Source organism: Pongo abelii, chromosome 12 (genome assembly GCF_028885655.2).
Source record: "Pongo abelii isolate AG06213 chromosome 12, NHGRI_mPonAbe1-v2.0_pri, whole genome shotgun sequence".
Taxonomy (NCBI): Eukaryota; Metazoa; Chordata; class Mammalia; order Primates; family Hominidae; genus Pongo; species Pongo abelii.
In genome coordinates this window covers 76,967,128-76,994,188 of record NC_071997.2, presented here as the reverse complement: position 1 = coordinate 76,994,188, position 27,061 = coordinate 76,967,128, and the positions used below count along the sequence as shown (strand labels likewise).

The following is a 27,061-nucleotide window of genomic DNA, read 5'->3' as shown; positions in this document are numbered from 1 at the left end:
TGAGGTGGGCGGATCACGAGGTCAGGAGATCGAGACCATCCTGGCTAACAAGGTGAAACCCCATCTCTACTAAAAATACAAAAATTTAGCCGGGCGTCGTGGCAGGCGCCTGTAGTCCTAGCTACTCGGGAGGCTGAGGCAGGAGAATGGCATGAACCCGGGAGGCGGAGCTTGCAGTGAGCCAAGATCACACCACTGCACTGCAGCCTGGGCAACAGAGCAAGACTCCATCTCAAAAAAAAAAAAAAAAAAAAAAGGTTTCGGCAATGTTTTTTCTAAAACCCGAGTGTACATCATATATCAATGTTTTACTGTATTGTTTGAGCATATTCCCAATTCTGTTTTCACATGAGTAATCAAACTAAAGATGATTAATTTCCTTCCCTCCTCCAGTTCACTGTGGTGATATTTTATTATAAACCTGGATATTTAAATCTAACAATCGGTACCTAAGAAAAAAAATTTTTTTTTGAGATGGAGTCTCACTCTGTTGCCCGGGCTGGAGCGCTGTGGCATGATCTCAGCTCAATGCAACCACTGCCTCCTGGGTTCATGCAATTCTCCTGCCTCAGCCTCCCAAGTAGCTAGGATTACAGGCACCCACCACCACACCTGACTAATTTTTGTATTTTTAGGAGACAGGGTTTCAACATGTAGACTAGGCTGGTCTCGAACTCCTGGCCTCAAGTGAGGATCCTCCCATTTTGGCCTCCCAAAGTGCTGGGATAACAAGCGTAAGCCACCGTGCCCAACCTAAGAAAAATTTAATATTAGAACTAAAAATATATATAAATTTAAAAACTATTATTTGTAGTGCAAGCTCATTACTACATGACAATATACAATTTGGATTATACTAATTTGGATTATCTAAATACATAATTTGGATTATATTATACTTTGGATGCATAATATTCTAATGAACACATGGTAATATCATTCCTTTAATAAATTTTATAATGTAAATGCTATCTTTGTCCCTGACAGAGTTGTTGTCAAGTTTCTGTTTCCTTTAAAGTGATTTTTTTCAAAAAAAAGTGTTAATGCTTCTTCTTAAATTTTGTGTCCAATATTCCTCGCATGATATCTTGAAATGTATTAAGTTGTCAGGAAATTCTACAGTCTCTGCATACAGCTCTTTCAAGAATTAGCAAGTTTTCAGAATTTAGAATTTTGGTTTAATCAAAATCTTTTAAGAATTTTTTGTAAAAAAAATTAATATTTTACATTAAGTTTTTTTAGACTTTGCAAAAGACTGCTTTTAACAATTAAAATAATTCTGGGTATAAAAGGAATTATATAGTTATATACTAATGATATCAGATGAAATTTTAGAAATCTGAAGAAAAATGAAAAATAAAATTTAAATATTTGAGAGAAAAGTACTTCAACACCTAAAATTAACCTCACAATCAAAAAGGATCTTAAAGATAGGTGAACGAAAATTTTTTATATCCCTTCATAAAACTGTGCTGCTTTGTGTCTACAAATCTATGAAATGAGTATGTGGGCTGTGAAAGGATTTCTACGCTCTGATTTGACTCTAGGAAACCCAATAGAATAGTATAGTTCTTGAACAGGCTAATACCTAAGCACTCCAAGCCTCTATCTGTAACTTCTATTCTACACTGTACCTACTCAAGAGTTATTTTGGTATGAAAACAGACCTGAAAAGTTCCTATTTCTTTATAATCATCAGATATTATATCATAGTCTATTATCATAAACTATCTGTACTTAGGGCCCAGGATAACCATTAAGCACTCTTGGCATGGATCTAGAAAGCAATAAACTTCCCATTATAAGGCTTGAATTTCCCATTTGATGCATGCCCAATTTGAGTAAGGGTCATACTGACATATGTTAGGATCATGGAAAACAGGCCCTTTCACCCTAAGGATGTGATCTCTTTATGTGAGAGGGACTGCCCTCAGGTGAAACTACCAGAAAAGTCCTAAGCTCCTGGGCTGGCAACGATGGCTCACGCCTGTAATCCCAGCACTTTGGAAGGCCAAAGCAAGAGGATTGTGTAAGCCCAGGAGTTCAAGACTACTCTGGGCAACACAGTGAAACCTCATCTCCACAAAAAAATTAAAAAATGAGGGAGGAAGATTGCTTGAGCCCAGGAGTTCGATGCTGCAGTGGACTGTGATTGTATCATCGCACTCCCACCTGGGTGACAGAGCAAGACCCTACCTAACAAAAAAAAAAACAAAGAAAGAAAAGTCCTAAGCTCCACCTTCATGAAAAATGGTTGAATCTTTAAGGGTAATTTATAGAAAATTATGCAAATCAAGAGAATTAGTAGCTTCAGGAAAAGTAATACCTGGCTTTGCAGTAAATATTATATAGTTATAATAATGTAAACACTGATGACTGATTTAACTAAACCTGTGATAACTATATTAGAAAGATAGGTTAAGAAGAAATACAGGAGCATAAAAAAGATAAAATCTTATCTACCACTATCAGGAAGTCAATAGATAACGTCTAAAAGGAATAAATCAAGAAATACCAGAATAGACATATTATCCCTATATATGGGCTAAATAACAGAAGAAATTGCTTTAAAAAAAGTTTAAAAAGTTGTCACTCTGGGCCGGGCACGGCGGCTCATGCCTGGGAGGTCAAGGCGGGTGGATCATGAGGTCAGGAGTTCAAGACCAGTCTGGCCAAGATGGTGAAACCCCGTCTCTACTAAAAATTAAAAAAAAAATTAGCTGGGCGTGGTGGTGGGTGCCTGTAATCCCAGTTATTCAGGAGGCTGAGGCAGAGAATTGCTTGAGCCGGGAGGCGGAGGTTGCAGTGAGCCGAGATCGCGCCACTGTACTCCAGCCTGGAGAATAGAATGAGACTCTGTCTCAAAAAAAAGGTGGCACTCCAGAGAACTGAACTGAGATATGAGGAGAAATACAGCAGAGAATTTTTGTTTGTCACTGTGAATCTTTTGGTATTAATTAATTTTTTAAGCACATAAAACATTTTTTAAAGACTTTTTATTGTTTCATGAAACCTATTTCATTTACTTGAGGGAAAAATATTAATAATTGTGTTGGATTGTTACTTAGCTGAAGCACATTTAATAAAGCTATCTCTGCATATCGATGTCAGGAATTCAGAGTCATAAGACATTTGTGAGACTAAGCATAAACCATAAGAAAAGAAAACAGTATTAAAAATTTCTTCTATAAAAAGAATGCATCCTATATAAAGACAGAAAAAACACTCATTCCTGTGTGTGTGTGTTTTTATCAGCTTCCTCAGGTTGAATCCTGTATTCTATTACTTTTAATATAATAAAAATCACAATACAGTAATTTAAACAAACAGTACGGTATGACTCCAGAATGCTCTAAAAAGAAATGTAGTCTATTAAGTATGACTCACAGAATTCTCTAAAGAGAAAATGTAGTCTATTAAATATTCCAAATATTCTGCCTTTCATTTTAATACTTAAAATGCAAAACAAAAATTAATTCAGAATAAATAATCACAATAAAGTTTTTATCAGACTCTTCTTGAAAGCATACTATACTGTTTTTTTCTAAAGAATGTATCTTTGGAAAGGCCATTTTCTAAAATAAAAGATGAGCTACTGAACAATATACATGTGGCATGTCAAACGTGAGCAAGTATCTTTCCAGTCACACACAGCTATTTCCAAGGCAACACAATTTCAAGTCAACCATCTTCTTTATAAGATGAAAAGTAAAAAAATGCTTTAGTGACAAATAGCCTAGCAATATGGCTCAAATCTGTCCAACCAGGAGTTAAATGCAACATGGCAGTAAAAGAGGGCCTCAAGCAATTTCACATTTATAAATGACCTACTTATGACAAGTTGCGTTAATTTCAATTAAAATAATAAACGGACAGTAGTATTATTAACCACTGTATATAAAAATTTGTAAATCAGGAAAAAAGATAAAGTTAAAGTTAGCAATTTTGCAACACTAATACTCTGAGATTTGGTCCTTGTATGATCAAGGATTATATCTTTACTTATTCATTAACTAATATATATACGAAACAGAAATCTGATCGCTTTAATGGCTCTATGCTCTTCTCCTCCAGAATGTAAACCTGTTATATGTCCTCTTGGACCATCTGTTCTGTGTTGGTGCTTAAGTGATGGTGGTTTTTGATCATGGCACTGTAATTTAAAACTATGGTTGTAGTGTGGTCTTTTAATAAATTTTTGAGATAATTTATAAAATAACATAACTATGTAATATTTGCATGTCACTATGATACATCTGAAATAACTAATTTATGTATCTAACTTTAAATGTGCATAAACCAGAATGTTTGCTTTATGAAAAGTAATTAACTGGGTAAACAGCACCACCATTAAGGGTTATCCAAGTATCCAAGTAGTAAGGTATTTCAGGAGAATTAATGGCTTTTTTTAGTTTGCAGCACTGGTCTGAGGGTACATCACAGAAAATTAGTGGTTTTAAGGGAAAAAATGTATTGGCTAGGGGAGGTGGCTCATACCCATAATCCCAGCACTTTGGGAGGCTGAGGCCAGAGAATCGCTTCAGGCCAGGAGTTTGAGACCAGCCTGTACAACATAGCAAGACTCCTTGTCTACAAAAAAAAAAATTTAATTAGCTGGGGACAGTGGTATGTGCCTGTAGTCCTAGCTATGCAGGAGGCTAAGGCAGGAGGATCACTTGAGGCCAGGAGTCAGAAGCTTCAGTGAACTATGATCTCACCACTGCATTCCAGCCTGGATGACAGAGCAAGACTCTGTCTCCAAAAAAAAAAAAAAAAAAAAAAAACACACACACACATATATATATACGTGTGTGTGTATATATATGTATGTATATATATGTATATATATGTGTGTGTGTATATATATGTGTGTGTATATATATGTGTGTGTGTGTGTGTGTGTATATATATATTCCTTCAACTTAATTTCTCCCCCCCATAAATTCAATTACTTTGCATGACAGCCAACAATAAATCTAATATTAATATAAGCTTTTACCTATCTACAGAATATTTTCACATATATTAACTATCTTGATCTTCACATTGACTGAACAGTCATTCTTGGAGAGGTACATGACATATAATTACCATACAGAGATTACAGACACAGCCTTTCATGTTTTTGTTCTCATAATTTTGGACACATTAAGTTACCTTTTCAAAAGTTGGAAAATCTATGACATTTTCTAGTTAGCCCAAGATTAAGCTAGCAGTAAGGCATGATATTCACTGATTTCACAAACAGAAGTAATGCTTTAATTTAAAAACTGCAAATGGACACAAAAATAATTAAAATCCAGTACTATACATATACTTTACTCTGGTTTCATCTAAACTTAATAAAATGGCTGAACCCACCCTTTATTTCTTAGAATAAGTCAACTTAGCCCTTCAAATATTAAGTTAGCAGTTTTTTAACTTTTGGTCTCAGAACCCCTTTTTACTCTTTAAAATTATTGCAGACTCCCAAAGAGATTTGTTTATGTGGGTTATATCTATCTATACTTACTATATTAAAATTTAAAATGAATAATTTTTAAAAATATTAATTCACCTAAACATAACAGTGTTTGTTAACATAAAGAACATTTTTATAACTTTTCAAAAGGTAACATTTTAGTGGGAAACAACATTCTTTCACTTTGCAAATCTCAGTGTTTGGCTTAATAGAATACAGCTGTTTTCTTAAACCTGCTTCTGCATTCAATGGTTGTGATACATTGTTTTGCTTTAAGTATAAGAAATATGATTGCACACAAGTATGTAATTAGAAAAGGAAAATTATTTGATTGGCATATTCATACAATTATTGATATTCTTCTTTGATATTACCAAAATTCAGTAAGGGTTATTTCTTAAACGTTAAGTGCAATGTGGAATCTGAAACTCTATCAATGAACTTTTCTTTCTCGGTTTTACATTAAAATCCATTGGTCTATCTGGCACGTTCAATGGATCTTTTAACTATGTATGCATAACTTCTTAACATCGTGCATTGGTCATTTAGAAATTATTGGTTCTCTGAATTATACACATCTTCCAAATGTCGGCATTAAAAAAAAAACCGGCCAGGCATGGTGGTTCATGCCTGTAATCCCAGAACTTTGGGAGGCCGAGGCAGGCGGATCATGAGGTCAAGAGATCGAGACCATCCTGGCTAACATGGTGAAACCCCGTCTCTACTAAAAATACAAAAAATTAGCCAGGCATGGTGGCGGGCACCTGTAGTCCCAGTTACTTGGGAGGCTGAGGCAGGAGAATGGCGTGAACCCAGGAGGTGGAGCTTGCAGTGAGCCGAGATCACGCCACTCACTGCACTCCAGCCTGGGCAACTGAGCAAGACTCCGTCTAAAAAAAAAAAACCACATTCATTAATATCACCTCCAATCTCATCAGAAAAGTCTTTAAATATTGAGTAGCTGTCAAGCCCATGTTTTCTATAAATCAAATTTCATCACTGACAACAAATACAATCAGTTGTTTTCCCTGAAGTGACAGGCTCACTTTATTCATTTCTGAGAAATGTCTGCCCAGTACTCAAGTATTAACAACCAGTTTGTCTGTCATTCTTTCAAGTAAAAATGGTGTTCCAAAAAACAGGGACTACTTCAACCTTGGAACTCAAAAATCATGAGTACTTTTTCTTGAGATAATCATTGCACTTTGTTATGCAAGAACATTATGTATGGTTCCCATTTTGCCCACAGAATGTTAAAAAGATTCAAGGGTCAAGATCCAACAAAATAACTTTTATTGCTTCATCAAGGACATTTTTAATTGAAACTGGGTTTATTTATATATATCTTACAAGTGTATAATGAGAAGAATACAATGATTGCCCATACAATTTGGTACAATTCCTTGATTCATACTAAAATGTCAGCAGTTTTACTTACCTTTGCTTTTGCATCATCAGTGCTTTAGCAACACAGGCAAAAAAAGGCAAAGGACATCTTAGTATCATTATGAAAAGAATTCTGACCTGACAGACAACCTTGAAGGAATCTCTGTGCTAGCAGGGGTCTGATCTCATTTGAGAACTACTGTATTAGGCAAATCAATTCCTGTTCTTGGTATAGGGACCTGGGGACTTAATATTATGCTAATCTAGAACATTCACTTACATGGTTGCCAACCTCATGACCAGTAACGGAAACAAAAGAAGATTGTTTAATAGATTCAATGGACAGCACTGATCTGTGATGGAAAATTTTACCCATTGTCACTAAGCCTTAAGATTGGGTCACAGAAGTTGGTTTTAATTTGTTTTAATCAGTATTCTAGAGTAGTAATTGCTCCAGATCTACTTAGGCCTAGAGACTCAAGAAATTCCAAAGTGAGCTGACATACAGTCAGGTATTTCCCTTGACCAGTGACAGACTTACCTACTACGGCTTTCACTCCCATACTATCAATTCAGTATAGTAAGGCTTCTTAATCTGTACTCCCCTCCTAAGGTAATTTAAATAGTTCACTTGATTAATTATGGGTGACAAGTATCACTTTCATTTTTGAGATGAAAGCCCTTTAAAATGAGAAAAAAATCCCAAAGAACAATCTCTTCTAATTAATGAATTAAATTTAGTCATAGAAACTTACCTTAAGTAAGCAGTTTTTAAATTTGGTAAGAAAATCTTTTTTCCAATCATCAATTTCTCTAATTTTTTAAAAAGTCCCCATACAGGACAACTCTAAGTATATGAATTTCTATTAGTGAGAGTAGAATAAGATTACCACAATATTGGTTTAATTTGTCTTTTTCAGTGTACCAGAAAAGTGCTCCAAAAGGCTCAATGCTAACTCCATTATAAACCCACCAATTAAAGGGAAAATAATAGATACCTATTACAAAAGCACTAAGACAAACAAAAATTAAATTAGAAATATAATAAAAAGTAAAATAGAAGACAAAAAATAGCCACACATACATTTGAGATGCAATGAACCAAGTTAGAGGAAAGGTACACATATAGAAAGGTAAGGAATTATTAATAGACAAGTTAACAAAACTTTCAGCCATGGTCTACAAATGGTCCATGAGAAAGAAACTGTTTTGGGGACCTCCAATTTAGCAAAATAGTTGTTTTTTCGAGACACAGTTTCACTCTGTCGGCCAGGCTGGAGTGCAGTGGCATGATCTCGGCTCACTGCAACCTCTGCCTCCCGGGCTCAAGCAATTCTCCTGCCTCAGCCTGCCCCGAGTAGCTGGGGTTACAGGCATGTGCCACCACGCCCAGCTAATTTTTGTATTTTTAGTAGAGATGGGGTTTCACCATGTTGGCAAGTCTGGTCTCAAACTGACCGCAGGTAATCCGCCCGCCTCAGCCTCCCAAAGTTCTGGGATTACAGGCATGAGCCACTGCGCCCAGCCGCAAAATAGTTTTTAAAAGGCAAAGGAATAAATGACCTAAGATTTTAAAATACTGTATTGTACTATTCCTCAACTTGGTTCCTCCACTAAGGCTAGTCTCCTCACCATTTCCCAAATCATACATGCAGTATGCTTTTCCCCTAAAATGCTTCCTTGGCCTAAAATACCCTCCTCTCCTCACGGATAGCTATCCAAGTCCAGTCACCTTTCAAGGTTTAAATCAAATCTAACCTCCTCCACAGATAGGTTTCCCTGACTAACCATACCTTCAAAGGCCAAACCTAACTTCTAGACATCAGGGCTCCCTAATTTATTCCAGTTCACACGCCCACACAACTCACTCTCCCAGCACACTCTCTCTCTCTCAAAAGAAACATGAAACCCACACAGATTAATGAAAGAAAAGAAAAAAAAAAAGCAATCTAATAACCAGAGATTTGTTTTCAAATACCTGCTTGGGATCATTCACTATTAACTACAGGTTTGTCTGAGTCAGTATACACATTCAGTACTATGCTTCAGGGTCCCCAACCCCTGGGCCGAGGACTAGTACAGGTCCGTGGCCTGTTAGGAACCAGTCTGCACGGCAGGTGAGCGGTGGGGAGGTGAGCATTACCACCTGAGCTCCGCCTCTTGTCAGACTGGCGGCAGCATTAGATTTTCTTAGGAGCTCACGAACCCTATTGTGAACTGCCATACGAGGGATCTAAGTTGCCCACTCCTTATGAGAATCTAATGCCCCCCTCCCAACCGCCCTGGTCCGTGGAAAAAACTGTCCTCCATGAAAATGATCCCTACTACCAAAAAGGTTAGGGGCTGCCGCTATACTTAATACTTAAGTTAAAAAAAAAAAAGATACAGGCCAGGTGCGGCGGCTCACGCCTATAATCCCAGCACTTTGTGAGGCTGAGGCGGGTGGATCACGAGGTCAGAAGATCAAGACCATCCTGGCTAATACGGTGATACTAATATGGTCTCTACTAAAAATACAAAAAATTAGCCAGGTGTGGTGGCACGTGCTGTAGTCCCAGCGACTCAGGATGCTGAGGCAGGAGAATTGCTTGAATCCGGGAGGTGGAGGTTGCAGTGAGCCAAGATCGGGCCACTGCACTCCAGTAGCCTGGGCAACAGAGTGAGACTGTCTTGAAAAAAAAAAAAATACAAATTCTGAATCATTACATGTACATTCAATTTACAAAGGTAGAAATATAGTCTAATTCATTTGCAAAGATATGAAATAAGGAGTTGGGAAAAATTAAGTTAACCTTCAAATATGAGAAAACTCACCCCATTTTCCCTAATTATTCAAGTTAACTAGGATATTACTATAGTTCACCCTTTTAAATCAGTCTTGGTAAAAATGGATTGGGGGTTTTGTCTTTCCATTGATATTTCCCTGTAAATTCTCATCCTCCACTACTTTGTAATAGTTCAGGTCTTAATCAAGGACTAGTGTCCGGGCATGGTGGCTTACACGTGTAATCCCAGTACTTGGGAGGTTGAGGCAGGCTGATCACTTGAGGTGAAGAGTCTGAGAGCAGCCTGGCCAACATGGAAAAACCCCGTCTCTACTAAAAATACCAAAAAATAATTAGCCGGGTGTGGTGGTACACAGTTGTGATCCCAGTTACTCGTGAGGCTTAGGCATGAGAATCTCTTGATCCCAGGAGGCAGAGGCTGCAGTGAGCTGTGACCACACCACTGCACTCCAACTTGGGTGACACGGCGAGATCCTGTCTTAAATAAAAAAAAAAAATCAAAGACTAGTATCCAACATCTAAAACTAAACCAACTTCCGTGGTCCTTCACCACCCAGGGAAAGGAGACATTAACAGTTATGTTATCGATGATAATGTGAAGTTCAACTTTTTTTCTAGCCTTCACTAGGAAAATCAGTCACATTAAGAATACAAGCCAGGCACAGTGGCTAATGCCTATAACCCCAGGACTCTGGGAGACCAAGGCAGGAGGACTGCTTGAGCCCAGGAGTTCAAGACCAGCCTGGGAAACAAAGTAAGACCCCATCTCTACAAAAAAAAATTTTAATTAGCCAGGCATGGTGACATACACCTACAGTCTCAGCTATTCAGGAAGCTGAGGTGGGAGGATCATCTGAGACTGGGAGGTCAAGGATGCAGTGAGCTGTGATCATGCCACTGCATTCCAGCCTGGGCAACAGAGCAAGACCCCGTCTCAAGAAAAAAAAAAGAATATACTGTCTAAAAATTTTCCATGAAGGACTACTGAGATACCTCACAAAGTCTGATTTTTAACATAAGGATTACGTTAATATAAAAAGTTATGGGCTGGGCATGGCGCCTCATGCCTGTAATCCCAGCACTTTGGGAGGCCGAGGCAGGTGCATCACTTGATGTCAGGAGTTCGAGACCAGCCTGGCCAACATGGTGAAATCCCATCTCTACTAAAAATACAAAAATTAGCCGGGCATGGTGGTGGGTGCCTATAATCCCAGCTACTTGGGAGGCTGACACAGGAGAATGGCTTGAAACCGGGAGGCAGAGGTTGCAGTGAGCCAAGATCGCATCACTGCACTCCAGCCTGGGTGACAGAGCAAGACTCTGTCTCAAACAATAAGTAAATAAAATAAAATAAAATAAAATGTTATAAACAATTACCTTTTTTTTCCTTCCTATTACTTTGTTTCTTAATTTATTTATTGCCCAGCTTTCTAGTTTAATTTTTTTTTTTTTTTGAGACAGAGTGTTGCTCTGTCTTCCAGGCTGTAGTGCAGTGGCATGATCTCAGCTCACTGCAGCCTCCACCTCCCAGGTTCAAGCAACTCTCCTGCCTCAGCCTCCCATGTAGCTGGGATTACAGGCACCCACCACCATGCCCAGCTAACTTTTGTATTTGTAGTAGAGACAAGGTTTCACCATGTTGGCTTGGCTGGTCTCAAACTCCTGACCTCAAGTGATCCGCCTGCCTCGGCCTCCCAAAGTGCTGGAATTACAGGTGTGAGCCACTGCGCCTGGCCCCACCTTTCTACTTTAATTCAAAATACTAACTTCTACCTCTAGTGTTAAATCAAGAGATCATAGTTTCATTAAAAAAATAAGGAAGAAAGTTCCTTCTCCACTTTACGTATCTTCATTTTATTCTATTTTATCCACCCATTAGTACTGTCTAATCTTGGTCCTAATCACTATTCAGAATTGCAACCTCCAGAATCTCAAATTCTGAAAATCTACTCTGACCTTGACCTCCTATCTTTTCACCCTCTCTCATGCCCTCACTTCTAACCTACTCTTCCTTCATTCTTATTACAACTCTCAGAGGCGTTTGAACCAGAGCAACTCCATCTTGAATAGGGGCTAGGTAAAATAAAGCTACGACTTGCTGGGCTTCATTCCCAGACAGTTAGGCATTCTAAGTCACAGGATGAGATAGGAGGTTGGCACAAGATACAGGTCATAAAGACCCCGCTGACAAAACAGGTTGCAGTAAAGAAACTTGCCAGAACCCACCAAAACCAAGATGCTGACAAGAGTGTCCTCTGGTCGTCCTCACTGCTACACTCCTACCAGTGCCATGACAGTTTACAAATGCCATGGCAATGGCAGGAAGTTAACCTATATGGTCTAAAAAGGGGAGGCATGAATAATCTACCCCTTGTTTGGCATATCATCAAGAAATAACCACAAAAATGGGCAATCAGCAGCCCTCATGGCTGCTCTGCCTGTGGAGTAGTCATACTTATATTCCTCTACTTTCTTAATAAACTTGCTTTCACTTCATAGACTCGCCCTAAATTCTTTCTTGCCCAAGATCCAAGAACCCTCTCTTGGGGTATGGATTGGGACCCCTTTCCAGTAACACAAGCTTTACTCTATAAGTTCCTCCTGATACTTGCTTTCTTCCTCACTTTAATGCTCACACATTATTATTCAGCTATTCAGCTAAGAATCTGTAGTATGTTTTTTCTCTCATCCCACGTCTGTTTATTCAGAATTTCCAATTCTGAATGAATTCTACAGGTATTTTCGTCAGTTTCTCAGCAGCTAAGCATTACTGGTTACTCAACCATGCTCACTGGCTCAACTACAAATGTGTGGTTTCCAAATCTCAAATAAGCCATCAACCCTGCAAGACAATACTTGTATTCATCTTTAACTGACACTCTTTGTGATTTCCTCTTAGCAGCCTTGTAAAATGTTTCCACTTTTCTCAAACCTCCTAATTCCTCCACCGTTATTTACATCTTTATGCCTCTTTTTCATGCTATTTTCTTTGCTTAAAATGTCCTTCCTTCCACTCTCCCACTACTTATGACTCCTGTTCACTCTGATTTCTCCTATGGAGCGCTCATGTCCAGCTCAAACATAATCTCCTCCAAGAAGCCTTTCCTCCATGTAAATCATCACTTCCCTTTCTGTGCGAACACTGTCTCAACAACATAATTCCTTATCATGGCACAGATACCACATTGCAATTTGTTTACATGCACCTCCCCCTTATTGTGGGCAAAGCATCCTAATGCTAGCATCTAGCAGTTTGTTACACAGTAAGCACTTAGAAACTATTCCCATATTAATTGATCTTTGAATGAACTAGCCCTTCATCCCTCTCACTGAGTACTACATTTAGATCCTGACGAGAGAGCTCTGCCCTGAGTCCCACTCCAGCCCTCCTCGGCCCACATGCTTCCACTGGGAGAGGAGTCCATGTAAACAGGGGGATGTGCCTATATACCTCCCTTTTCTTTCTTTCTTTTTTTTTTTTTCAGACAGAGTCTCACTGTCACCCAAGCGGAAGTGCAGTGGCGCAATCTCGGCTCACTGCAACCTCCGCCTCCCAGCTTCAAGCGATTCTCCTGCCTCAGCCTCCCGAGTAGCTGGGATTACAGGGGCCCACCAACATGCCTGGCTAATTTTTGTATTTTTAGTAGAGATGGGGTTTCACCATGTTGGACAGGCTGATCTTGAACTCCTGACCTCAAGTGATCCACCCGCCTCAGCCTCCCAAAGTGCTGGGATTACAGGTGTGAGCCCCCGCGTCTGGCCTACCTCCCTACTTTTAAATGACACTCCAGGTGCCCAGAACTTTGCAATTTCTTGCCCAAACACTTCTAACTCAATTTCAAGGCCCACACAGGCCTCTTTCCTAGGTCTGTCCTTAGAAAAGACTGTGCCACACTTGTGTACACCCTTGGGCCAAGGAGTACTTGTTTGGGGATGGGAGTACAAGAGCTTAGACCTTGTGCATGCATGCAAGGTGTTCACAGCATGTACAGGAGACCTCTGTGGTGCTAGAAAGAGCCAGGGATGGCGGGAGGAGGTTGGGCTTAACAACACTCTGCTGCAAAATTGTGAATTTATGAATTCTACATTCCACAGATTTTAAATTTGAAACTTTCAAGTCATTATGAAGGTATATTTATCAAGAGAAAAGACTAGAATGTAGTTAATGATTTGTTGGCCTGGTTTATAAGCTTTAAATATTTAGGCCTATTGTGGTAAATGAATGCTTATCCTGGATCTTACAAATGTTAGGGGCAGATCTCCTTTCACTCAGAGTGAAGTTGATGGGTTTTATCCACCTATTTTTATTAATTATTAAAGTATGCCAGGCACATTGGCTCACGCCTCTAATCTCTGCACTTTGGGAGGCTGAGGTGGTGGATAGCTTGAACCCAGGAGATTGGGACCAGACTGGGCAACACGGCAAAACTCTGCCTTTACAAAAAAAAAAAAAAAAAGAAAAGAAAAGAAAAATTAGCTGGGCAGGGTAGTAGTCCTAGCTACGCAGGAGGCTGAGGTGAGAGGATGCTTTGAGCCCAGGAGGCAGAGGTTGCAGTGAACCAAGATCTCGCCACTGCATTCCAGTCTGGGCAACAGAGAGAGGCCTTGTCTCAAAAAAAAAAAAAAAAAAAAAAATTTATTAAACTAGCAAAATAGATCTAAGAAGGCATAAAAATAGAATCAGGAATAAAGAGAACATTTAAAGTAATTTTCCAATTTCAATAACTAGCTAAATATTAAATGATTGATTCAGGATTTAAACTTTCAAGCCCATGTTTTTGTTTTTGCCCTCCCACCACTATGACTCTCCAAAAGCAGCCAGTTTACTAATTAATAAATTAAGTATTATACAGATGTCCCAGTACCAAGTATAATCTCAAATACTATTTCTAAATATTGAAAACTTAATGCCTAGAATGGTATCAAACTGTTTCATGGATCCTAAAAGAAAGTCAATTGGTGTCCTTTTGAAACAACTGGTCTTCCTTTCCATTTATCCTGTGAGAACTAGTCTCCCATAATATATATTAAGAGAAAATTTTCAGTTAAAAAATTTAAAAATACTCTCATGTATAACAACTAGTTCGCCTGTTCTTCTCTAGGTTCTCATCATTTCTGTAGTTTAACTAAATATGAATCATATTGAGAATGAGGCAATCACGATGGACTTTTCTTGAAGACAGTCCAATACAAAGCTGTGGACAAAAAAATCTCAACATGGCCCAGGCGCGGTGGCTCACGTCTGTAATCCCAGCATGAGATTTTGGGAGGCTCAGGTGGACAGATCACTTGAGGTCAGGAGTTCGAGACCAGCCTGGCCAAAATGGTGAAATCCCATCTCTACTAAAAATACAAAAGTTAGCCAGGCATGGTGGTGGGCACCTTGTAATCCCAACTACTCAGGAGGTTGAGACAGGAGAATCGGTTGAATCTGGGAGAAGGAGGTTGCAGTGAGCCGAGATCACGCCACTGTACTCCAGCCTAGGCGACAGAGTAAGACTCCGTCTCAAAAAAAAAACTCAACATATTGGACAGGAAAGTTATTGGAAACCAAACTGAAAGCAGTGTATATTCTAATACTATAAAAAACCATGGATCATGAAATCTTGTTCCTATCACCTTGCCTCAAAGGAGATATAACATAGGTGGGAAAAATATCCAATAAAGGTAATTAAAACAAATACGGGGAAAGAGAGAGAACAAACAAAAAGGAGAAACAGAAGACAAACTAAAAAATAAACTAAATTCTACAGTACTAAAACTAGAAGGTATTCTCAAAATTTTGAAAATTAATAAAATTGTAGCTATCTCCACTTATTCCTTCAACATTTACTTACGACTTACGACATGCCAACTTCTACACTAGGTGCTGGTGATACATGCTAAGTACTAGGTTAGGTGCTAGTAATATGTGAGACAAAACATCTAGCCCCTAAACAGTAACACTGCAGAGCAATAGCTACTCAGGTGAAGGTACTTCCGAATCATAAGGAAGAAAACAACTCTGCCTGGGGACTTCACAAGGTATTAAAGGAGGAGCAGGAATTGGTTAGTCAAAGAAAAGGGGAAGGATAGTCTAGAGCAGGAGTCTCTAACCCCTGGGCCATGGATTGGGTCCATGGCTTGTTAGGAAAGCCACACAGCAGATCAGTGGTGGGCGGGCAAGCATTACTGCCTGAGCTCCGCCTCCTGTCAGATCAGCGACGGCATTAGATTCTCACAGGACCACAAACCCTAGTGTGAACTGCAGATGCAAGGGATTTAGGTTGCACTCCCCTCATAAGAATCTAATGGCTGATGATCTGAGGTGGAACAGTTTCATCCTGAAACCATCTCCCCTCAGCCTTGGTCCACGTAAAAATTGTCTTCCATGAAACCAGTCCCTGGTGCCAAAAAGGTTGGGGACCACTGGTCTTGAGGAAAATAATTCTAATGATAATAATATAAATAAAACAATAAAGAGCTAACATTTATTGGACACTTTCCATATGTTAAGCATTGTATATACATTATTCTATTTGATTCTCATAATAATCCTGTGACTTTTTATCCCACTTATAAATTAAGTAACTTACTAAAGATCATACAGCTATAGAGAGATGACAGTAACAGAGATCATACAAAACTAAGCTGTAGGCCAGGCGCGGTAGCTCATGCCTGTATTGCCAGCCACTTTGGGAAGCTGAGGTGGGAGGATCACTTGAACCCAGGAATTCAAGACCAGCCTGGGCAAAAAAGTGAGCCCCGGTCTCTATAAAAAAACTTTTAAAAATTAGCCAGGTGCAGTAGCACATGCCTGCAGTCCCAGCTGCTTGGGAAGCTGAGGTGGGAGGATTGCTTCAGCCTAGGAGTTTGAGGTTGCAGTGGGTTGCGATTGTGCCACTGCAGTCCAGCCTGGGTGACAGAGTGAGATCCTGTCTCAAAAACAAACAAACAAAAAAACTAAGCTGTGAACTATCATGATTTACTTGAGGAGCCATAAGTAGGTAGATATAGTATAGCACAAGATAATAATAATGACAGCAACCAGCACTGGGGATATAGTGGGTCAACAAAACAGAAAATAGACATATCTGTCCCTGCTTTAGTAGATAATCCTTCCCCATCAGGAAGAGAAACATTATCTCCCATCTTATAAATGTAGGAGCTGTAATTTGGAGATGTTAGGCTCACATACCAATAAGTAGCACAGCTAGAACTGAACCCAAGTCTATCTAACATAAGGCCCAAATTCATTCCACTTTACTACACATGGCTCTATTATTCAATCATTCAACAAAAATATATCAAGAATGTACTGTGTGTCAAACACTGTCCTAGGAATACAGAGACAAAAGATAGAGTCCCTGGCTTCAGGAAACTCACAGGCTAGTCAATAGAGTCAAGCAAAGAGTCAGGCTGGTTCGTGCCTGTAATCCCAGCACTTTGGGAGGCTGAGGTGGGTGGATCGCTTGGGACCAGCCTGGGCAACACAGTGAAACTCCATCTCTACAAAAAATACAAAAATTAGTCAAGCATGGTAGCGCGTGCCTGTGGTCCTAGGTACTTGGGAGGCTAAGGTGGGAGCACAGCTTGAGCCCGGGAGGTGAAGGCTGCAGTGAGCGGTGATCACGCCCCTGCACTGCAGCCTGGGTAACAGAACAAGACCGTCTCAAAAAAAACAAACAAACAAGCAAACAAACAAACAAAAAAGAGTAGATGACTTCTGAAGTCCCTTCAAACCCAAAATTCTAAAGGAAAAGAAAGGCCATAACAAGTATATCACAATTACCAAGTGTTCCAAGTACAGCTCTCTATAACTATCTAATAGGGTTGAATCATAAATAATAATTCCAAATATTGTTGATACTATTAACAATTTTCTCAGTACTTAAAATCCTAAGACATTCATATTTTCAACGGTTTGGGTAATATGAATTGGACGTTTTTAAAATTTTAGGAGTATGAAATTAACTACAATGTCACAAATTCCTTAAAAACTCACAGCAAGTAATATTCAAAACTGGCTCCAGAATTAAATGACATCTCAAACAGGAAAATAATTATTTCTACTTCACGTCACCAAGCCCTACAACTGATAACTAACAATAAAGGAAAAAGATTTCAATCCACTGAAGTAGGAAAATGCCCTACAGCGTACAGAAGAGCTGGCCCATCATTCCAGATCTCTAAGTAGCTTTCCTCTTCCTTCCCATTAGTTAAAGACGATTGATTTCATGTTACAAGTTCTTACAGAGATTATTTGCTTCAAAAAGCTACTCAATGAAATTCAGGATTCATCTCTGAATACAGTAAATCTCAAGTCAGTGAACAGACTTCAAAATTGTGAGGCAGAGTCAGTAAACAGTGTCATGAAGAAGTTAGCTCTTCACTTTCAGAGTCTGGGTGCAAAACAGCAACACCAGAGTCATTAAATTAATCAATTTTCTTAGTCTTAATAAACATTTTAGATGAAAAAACTTATATAATAAGGTTCCTGGCCAGGTGCAGTGGCTCATGCCTGTAATCCCAGCACTTTGGGAGGCCGAGGCAAGCGGATCACAAGGTCAGGAGATCGAGACCATCCTGGCTAACACGGTGAAACCCCGTCTCTACTAAAAAGATACAAAAAATTAGCCAGGTGTGGTGGTGGGCGCCTGTAGCCCCAGTTACTCCGGAGCCTGAGGCAGGAGAATGGCTTGAACCCGGGAGGTGGAGCTTGCAGTGAGCTGAGATCACACCACTGCACTCCCACCTGGGCATGGAGCGAGACTCTGTCTCAAAAAAAAAAAAAAAAAAAAGGTTCCTATAAAAAAACTCCATGTCACATCTAAAAGCAATAATATAAGACTAGCAGAGCAAAAATGTAATTAAAAGTATATAAACAGCCAGGCACTGTGGTGCGCGTGCCTGTAGTCCCAGCTACTCAGGTGTCTAGGGTGGGAGGATGGCCTAAGCCCAGGAGTTTGAGGCCACAATGCACTATGATCACATATTCCAGCCTGAGCAACATAGCCAGACCCCATCTTGAAAAAAAAAAAGTATACAAACATATTTCTACTGGTGGCCAGAGACCAAATTTGCCCTCCTCCCTGAAACAACTGGGGGAAAAAAAAGACAAAATACATAAAACATTTTTCAAGACCTTGGACACCAGGCAACAAAAGACAGTGATTCCCAATCGATGGGAAACAAGCATGAATCCAACAACTGCTCCAGCATTATGGCCTTGAAAGAGTTTCCAGGCCACAGAACAGGAAGAGGGGAATCCAGGCAGAGCACAATGGTCTGAGCTGAGGGGACAGAACTGAGTCTGGAGACAGCAAGGTAGCTAAAGTACACAGGGCAGAGTACTTAACAGAGTTGAACAGTGAGAAAGTTCTGCAGAGGGTATCCCTCAAGTCTGAGTACTTATCAGAATACAAGTGTGAGGAAACTACCCAAAGATAGTGAAAGAACCACCAAAAAGATTGAGAGCGAACACCACCAAGTAGGTCCTGTTTCCACCAGCTAGCGTATTCAGAGGGGTTTTGCCTCAACAGCGTGACAAAGTAGTACTGCCTAACAAATCTTAAAAGCATGTCCCCAAAAGATCAAACTGTTTTCAGGTAACTTAATGCATCCCAGAACAAAGCTCAAGATTTTTGTATTTAATGGAATACAAAAATATCCAGCACCAAACAAGCTAAAATTTCAAATGTCGGCATCAAATAAAAAAAAAAAAAAATCACAGGCATACAAAAGCAAGAAAACAGAATCCATAATGGGAAGAAATATCAATCAACCAAAACCAACCCCAAAATGACACAGACAGAATTAGCAGACATAGACATTAAGCCAATGATAACTGTATTCCATATGTTCAAGAAGCTAGAGAAAAGACAGAGCATGAAAAACATAGACATGGAAGATATAAGACAATTTCTAAAGATGAAGCTATAATATCTGGAATGAAAAATATGGTGGGTGGGATTAAGAGCAGACTAAACATTATAGAAGAAAAAATTAATAAATTTGGAGACATCACAACAGACTATCCAAAATGAGACGAAGACTGAAAGAAAATTGAATTAAACATCAGTAAGTTTTAAGACAACATCAAAGCGACTAATATATATGTAACTGGACTTCCAAAAGGGTGAAGAGGTCCAATATATATATATTTTTTTTTTCTAGGAATAATGACTGAAACTTTTCTAAATTTGATAAAAACTATAAACCTACAGATCCAAGACACTCATCGAATTCCAAGCACAAGAAACATGGAAAATACATAAATTAGTTTCATTTACAAAGGATTCTTGCTCACAAATTCTGTAACTAAATGTACTGTAGAAATTAGACTAGGCCTAACTTTTACATTTACTAGATACAGAGTTACAACTGACACTTTATAATAGAGTACATTAAAGCATACATTAATCTAAGTAAAGTGCTTAACAGAAATCCTAATGACTTCAAAATTAGCAAAATATAGCTTTTAAAACAATGTATATTTTGTTGCCCTATCAGTTAAATAATTTATTAAGATAAATTTGATCTTATTTTAGCAAATTATTCAAACAAAGCAAAACTATACTTTTTTTCTTTTCTTTTCCTTTAATTTTATAGGTCATTTACAACAGAATTAGGACACCGAAAAAAAATCTAAAGAAACTGAGAGGTGGAACTGAAAATACAGAAGCAGATTTGTGGTTTGGAAAAGAGCTAGTCCTCATGAAAAACAGCAACCTGGCAACCACTATTTTGGAATACCGTCATTTTCAAAATATACATATATTTTTTAAGCATAAAACTGCATTCGAAGTGGAAACAAACTAATGTATTTGTTTTTAGCACCTCAGCTAAGTATTTAGGATGCAAAAAAAAATCTAAATTTTTCTGGAAAAAGAATCATTCAAATAAAAATCATTAAAGTGGAAAACTAAAGTAATATATTTCCCTATTTTTGTGAACACACATTTTTAGCACACAAATTCAAAATTTTCTGTCTAAAAATAAGCACAATAAAGAGACATAGGGGAACAAGTTCTGAGTATCTACTGTAATGGCTACCCTTTCTGTCATGTAGGTTCCCCAAAATAGAAGTCAGTTTATTATCCTACCATTTTGCTTAGGAAATAGTCAGATATTTTGAGGATAAAAAATAATTCCATTACACAGCTGTCAAAAATATATTTACTAACCCTGGAAATAATTAATGTCTACGCTCTTTTTTCCTTTCTTAAGGAAAAAAATAAATATACATATTTAGATAACATATATATTTCTTTGGGTGCCTATGAAAACAAAACACTGGTTGAAAATGTATAATAGTATAATACTTCCCTGTAGGATCAACACGTACATGAAAAACAGCCCACAAATCTCTTTGAGCACACAGAGAAGTTAACACAAGAGCAATTTTTTATAGATTTGACTTCTACCCTCTTAAACATAAAAATCTAAACCAATAAAATACAAAATTGATAAGGTTATCAGAGCAGAATGGTAGCCTTATTCTCTAGTAACAACTATTTATTGATAACACACAAATTTCCCATACATATAAAAATTCCAAACTACCTCTTCTCATCAGATTCTATTAAAGAGAAATAAGCCTAAGTACACATTACTTTGAGCACAACTGAAAAATTCAGTTTGATAAACTACATTAGCGTACTTAGAATACACGTATGCTACAATAGCTGTAATTAGATAAAAACTGAGTTTTAATTTTACTGATCCAGCTACCAATATACTTTCACTATTCAATTCCCATCTCAAAAGCGTACTTTCCTACTTAGTACAAACCCAATATTATAAACACAAAAGACAAAGATTTGCCCAATAAGTCGTTATCTAATTGTTATCAAGACTTGTTATTTGCATTTCAAACCTGTAAGAATACCTTAAAATGATCCCTAAAATATTAAGCAACCTAATAATTCACACAATAAATCATCTCATCAGGCTTTAGTTATTACAAGCATTTAAATTACTTACTACAGCAAGAGTCCTCACCAATCAGAACTGTTTGAAATTTTCTCTTCTGAAATCTGCTATTACTTAACGAGTTTCAAATTTTGAGCCATTTATTTCCAGATATAAAGGTTAATAAGAAACATTTCTGCATCAAATGCACATAACTTCACAGTAAAGTCTTTTTTCCTCTCTTAGGAAACCAGATTCTCATTCTCTCTCTTATTTTACCAAATTATCAAAGAAGACACAATGTGGCTTGGATTTCAGTACTGAAGACAAGTGAGGATACATGGTTGACTGAATGAAAAACTAAAGTTTCACAATTTTAACAGGTAGAATTTCTAGGTTGTGATAATGGGCTGAGCCCATAACATTAGCATTCCTTTCAAGATCCAATTCTTAAACCACCTGAATATTTCTGGCCAATGAACCAAATTAGGGGCTTAAAACATCGTGTCTCAAAGTTCACCATATGCTATTTCTCAAAGAAAACGTTACCTAGGAAAGAAGGAAGAACTTACATTTGGAGCATGACCTGGTTCAAGAATACCCCATCCACCAAAGCCACATATTCATCAAGGTTGGTCCCATTTCCTGCAGCCAGAGGTCCAAACGTTTTAACCTAGAACAGAAGGATCACCACGACATGAACGCCCACCTCCATCTCTGCAGCCACAAATAACTCAGCAAAATATACAATAAAGGACACCCCACTTACCCAAGTGACCAAGGGGCTGGTCATGAACTGCTCCAGAAGGGGAGTAAAAATTTCGTTCTCCATTTTACAGAGTATGTATTTGAAAAAAGGAACTACCACAAAAATACGCCTAGGGAATTGGTCACTAAAAGTAGAAGTAAGTAGAAATCAATGAAAGTCCATTTCGGCAAGGGAGGAAAATCCCATCGTGGAGGAGGGGGGCACTCTCCCTCCTCAAAAAACACCCCAGAGGGAAACGAGCCGAAATCCCAAGAAGTGGCTTCGACGACGGACACCAAGAGCAGCAGCCTGCGCTGGAAATGTCTGTACCGGGCGAGGAGGGGCAGAGAAAAGGCATCTGGAAGAGGAGGAAGGGAAAGGGGGCTGGAACCCAAGACAAAAAGCCCGTCAAGGTTGTCCAGCTCCTGGAGGATCCAGACCAGCGAAACTGCTCCCAATGAATTAATCCCAACGGGGGCTAAATGAAATACGTTAGACAGAGACCACGTTAAGGATTCCGAGGGGACACCAGACTCGACCTCGGCGTTCCGACCTTTACACGTTCCACCCACCGATGGGCATGGAGCTGCTTTCGACCCGCGGAGCCTCCACTGCCCGCAGCCCCTCAACACCAACAGGCAGGGCTCGCCCCTTCCCCCCGAGCAGACACCATTCCTCCGCCGCCCTCAAGCCTCGCCTCCAGCCCCCTTCCCCTCCCGGGGGTGGGGGCTTGTATGTGTGTCCCTAACCCCCCAGCTTCCTAAGCCCTGCCAGCCTTTTCAGCGCGTCTCTGGGAATCCCTGGCACAAAATCACCACCGCGCTCCAGCCTTCTCCGCCCTCTATGAAGAAGCCGGAGTAACGGCCTCAGAACCGCAGTGCCGCATCACACCCTACCCCTCGCCGCCCGCCAGCGCCGCCCGCCAATGCCGGGGGCCGCCGCCAAAGGGTGCGCGCTGCTCCCTCCGCGCCGATATCCTTCCGCCGACTCCCCGCCCCTCCCGTGCAGCTGCCTCTGGATTGTGGGAGAAGAAAACCGCTGCATGAGCGCGCTCCCGAGCGAGCGCGCCCCCGGGATAGCCTCGCCGCCGCCCAGATCCTGGCGGCGGGCGCGGGCTCGGGCGTGGGCGCGCGCTCGCTGCAGCTGCTGCAGAGACACCCCGCTCCTCGCTTGCGCCCAGGACGGTTGCCGGGGGCGGGGACAGGGAAGACAGAGCAAGGGGTCTGTCTGCTCGCTCGCTCATGCCTAATTATGGTTTATTTCCTCCCCGAGTGCCTTCTTTGATATGTGAAGGAAAGGGAAAGAAATCCTTCTCTTATAAACATGAGGGATGCAGACAGCCTTTTTTCGGACAGTTTGATGTGTTCTGTAAAGCATGCCTTCTCTCCAGCAAAATGGAATAGGAAAACTCACTGCAGCAAATGGCAGAGGGACTTGAGCCACAATTTGGTGGGTTTTTTTTTCCTCCTTCTTTTTTTTTTCTTCCAAGTCCAGTCCACTAACGCATGAATGTTCTTCAAAGTTGCAAGTGACATACAGTAAGATTTTTTTAAAAACCAGAGGTGTCTGTCAGCACGTTGGTATTCCCTGACTGGAGCAAACGTGACTCAGACATTGTTTTTTGGTTTTGTTTTGTTTTTTACTATTTGGGCATGGGTCGGGGGGGAACCCAAGCAAAATCAAGAGTTACAAAGAAGAAACATTTGGAAGTCATCCAAGTTGGGTGACAAATAAACAGATTACATATTTGTCATAAATCTCCATGCCATTCACGACTGGGACCTTGAAATAATTTTAAGTTCCCTGGCAAAATCAAATGTTACTCCTCATTTCAAAGGAAAATAAAGACCTTTTTCCTGGGGTAAAATGGGCATGCAGAACTCAATCTTTTTTTGAGAAAAGATAATATTATAGTTTTATAATGTGTGCTATGTTTACATTACATAAATATTTACACGGAGTATATATTTTAAATTAACAGTAAAAATGTTTTTGTCATAACACAATTAAGAAAGAGCACAATTTCTTAATTGGGTAGTTGAGAACCTGGACTCTGAAGTCTTCCTGCCTGGTTCCAATATGCACCAGCTGTGTGAGCCTAGGCACGTTATTGAGCCTCTTTGTGCTTCGATTCCTTCACGTGTAAAGCAGGGCTAATAATAGGGTTAAGTGAAATGGCAGCTTATAGTAAGTGTTCTATAAATGTCATTAATGTTGTTTTTAACATTATTCCTTCAAAATAAAGAACCTTTATGAAAAACTTGAAATATAACCTCTCCGCTTCAGTTACAGGAGAAAGGATCTTGCTTTGAGGAGTAGGGAACTAAATGCCCTTTGAAAATCATCTTAATTAAAATTAGGATGCATTCATGTGGCACTTTGCTAGGTGATGTACAAGTAGAACCTTGCATTTCCCTAGCCAGTACACAAGCCTTCAGACATCCTTGTTGCAAGCAATCTTTTCCATCTGCTCTTGATGACTTTTTAAAAAGTCTTTTAGAGATGGGAGTCTCACTGTGTTGCCCAGCCTGGCCTCGAACTCCTGGCCTCAAGTGACCCTCTCACCTCAGCCTCCCTAGCAGTTGAGACGAGACGCGTGAGCCACCACGCCTGGCTTGGTGACTCCTTCTTTTTTTTGTTTGTTTTGTTTTTTGAGACGGAGTCTCTCTCTACTACTCAGGCTGGAGTACAGTGGCACGATCTCAGCTCACTGCAACTTCTGCCTCCAGGGTCCAAGCGATTATCCTGCCTCAGCCTCCCAAGTAACTAGGATTACAGGCGCCTGCCACCACCCACCGGCTAATTTTTGTATTTTTAGTAAGGACAGGGTTTCACCATGTTGGCCAGGCTGGTCTCGAACTCCTGACCTCAAGTGACCTGCCGCCTCGGCCCTCCCTAAGAGCTGGAATTACAGGTGAGAGCCACTGTGCTTGGCCTGATAACTCTTTCTTAATAGTAGTCCTTTATTTGGCAAATGAAATACAGACAGAAGGAGAGTGGGCACCAAGAAGACAGCATTGCTTTCAGGAGAAGCCCAGTGCTTGACATACCCACTTTTCTTTGTAATCCCCCAGACGCTTGACAAAACAATATGCAAGTAATTATGCCTATATTGGGTTTATCCTAGGACAAATCAATCTGCTTCATTCATAGGCGAAAACCCAAAATGTATTAACACCAAATACAGCAGGTTAGGGGCATTTTGAAGTGGTGACTGAAGGGTTAGCACAGGAGTCATACATTACGATAGTATTGTTTGATGCAATTTAGTACCCAGCCCGCACAGAAATCTGGATTCTCCTTTAGAGCCAGATGGCCCCAGATGCTTTCTGTTCTATCTTTAGGTTTTGCACACACACACACACACACACACACACACACACACACACACACACACACACACTCAACAAAGAAACATGAGGAGTTAATTGTAAAAACAGGAAACTTTAGACCAGACTGAGGTCTGGAGGAACTTTTTTGAAAACCTACCAATTCACAATTCCCTAGTTTAACAGCAGCCTTAAAAATGCTTTATAATATCTCAAGAGTACAACCAGTAGTCTTCTCTGTCTGGCTAAAGAGGGATTGTACATTATACCCAGTTTAATTGTCTTTGAATTGCAACATCCTATAAGATTAAATCCAAAAGTTTCCTATCCACCTTTCACTTAGGAAGAAATTTCTTAAGATTTCTTCAAAATACTTTTGTTTTGTACTTTGTAGTCATTTATGTGTCCTGAATGCATCCTTTCTTGGAATGTTAAATCCAGCATGAAAGGAGTTTGGAAAAATCATACCCACCTGGTTAGGATGTAAGTTATTTGCTCAGCTGTCTTCTAATCTGAAACTAAATGGTTAGTATGGACCATGGTCCCATTTAGAAATCTCTAGAGAAAGACTCTCTCCCGTGTATCATAATTGAGGCTTTCTCCTTCAGGTTGCATATGAATAACACAACGCATGTACCAAAAGCACCCATATGAACTTCTACCCGTGTCTATCTTGATCTACACTATAGGAAGTGATAGACTCACCCGGAACCACGTTCCTTGGTGACAAATACTTTTAACTACGGATTTGCAAAGGTAATCACATTCGTAAGCTAGGACAAGAAAAATACCACAAATGCAGCAGCAGAATGGCACCATTGTTTATAATAGACAATAAGTGGAAACAACCGACATGTCCACGGATTGATGAATGAATAAATAAAATGCAGTATATCCAAATAATAGGATACTATCTGGCAATAAAAAATAATGAAGTACTAATACATGCTACAACATAGATGAAAGCATTATGCTAAGTGAAAGTCATAAAGAACAACATATTGTATTATTCCATTTATGTGAAATGTCCAGAAAAGACATATCTATAGAGACAGAAAGTAGATTAGCCTAGGGCTGGGGGAAAGTTGGGGGAAAATAGGAGTGATGATTTAGGGATGTGAAGTTTCTTTTTGAGAAAATGAAAATATTCTAAAATGATCATGGTGATGGTTGCACAACTCTGTGAATACACTAAAAGCCATTGAGTTGTGTACCTTAAATGGCTGAATTGTATGCAATGTGAATTATGTCTCAATAAAGCTTTGTAAAAAAGAATGGCACCATTGCCTCATGAAGATTTTTTTTAAGTCATCAAGAAATCTAGTCTCTAATAGACTTTTTAAAAGGGCGCCTTGATCTAATAAATAAGATTTTTAAATCACCTAGGAACACAGAAGGCTTATATTTTAATTACCCAACATAGTTTTAAGAGGAAATATAATACAGAGAAAGAAAGAGA

The 27,061-nt window shown here is 39.5% G+C and overlaps 1 protein-coding gene across 22 annotated transcripts in view; it reads right to left on the bottom strand.

Moving 5' to 3' along the window:
- The window catches only part of CCDC88A (coiled-coil domain containing 88A), a 131,832-nt gene extending 108,445 nt beyond the window's left edge, over window positions 1–23,387 (bottom strand). For 21 of the 22 annotated variants that reach the window (XR_008522131.2, XR_008522132.2, XM_009237293.4 and 18 more), the window contains exons 1-2: window positions 22,295–23,305; window positions 22,098–22,198 (exon numbers count right to left, since the gene is read on the bottom strand). Coding sequence is in view for 20 of the 22 variants with exons in the window: in XM_009237293.4 (XP_009235568.1) it covers window positions 22,098–22,198; window positions 22,295–22,357 (164 nt within the window). In the remaining 2 variants the exon portion in view is untranslated. Of the gene's footprint in view, window positions 1–22,097; window positions 22,199–22,294 lie in introns of all 22 variants that reach the window. The other variant, XM_009237291.4, reaches the window with a different exon arrangement.
- Window positions 23,388–27,061: the final 3,674 nt, after the last annotated feature.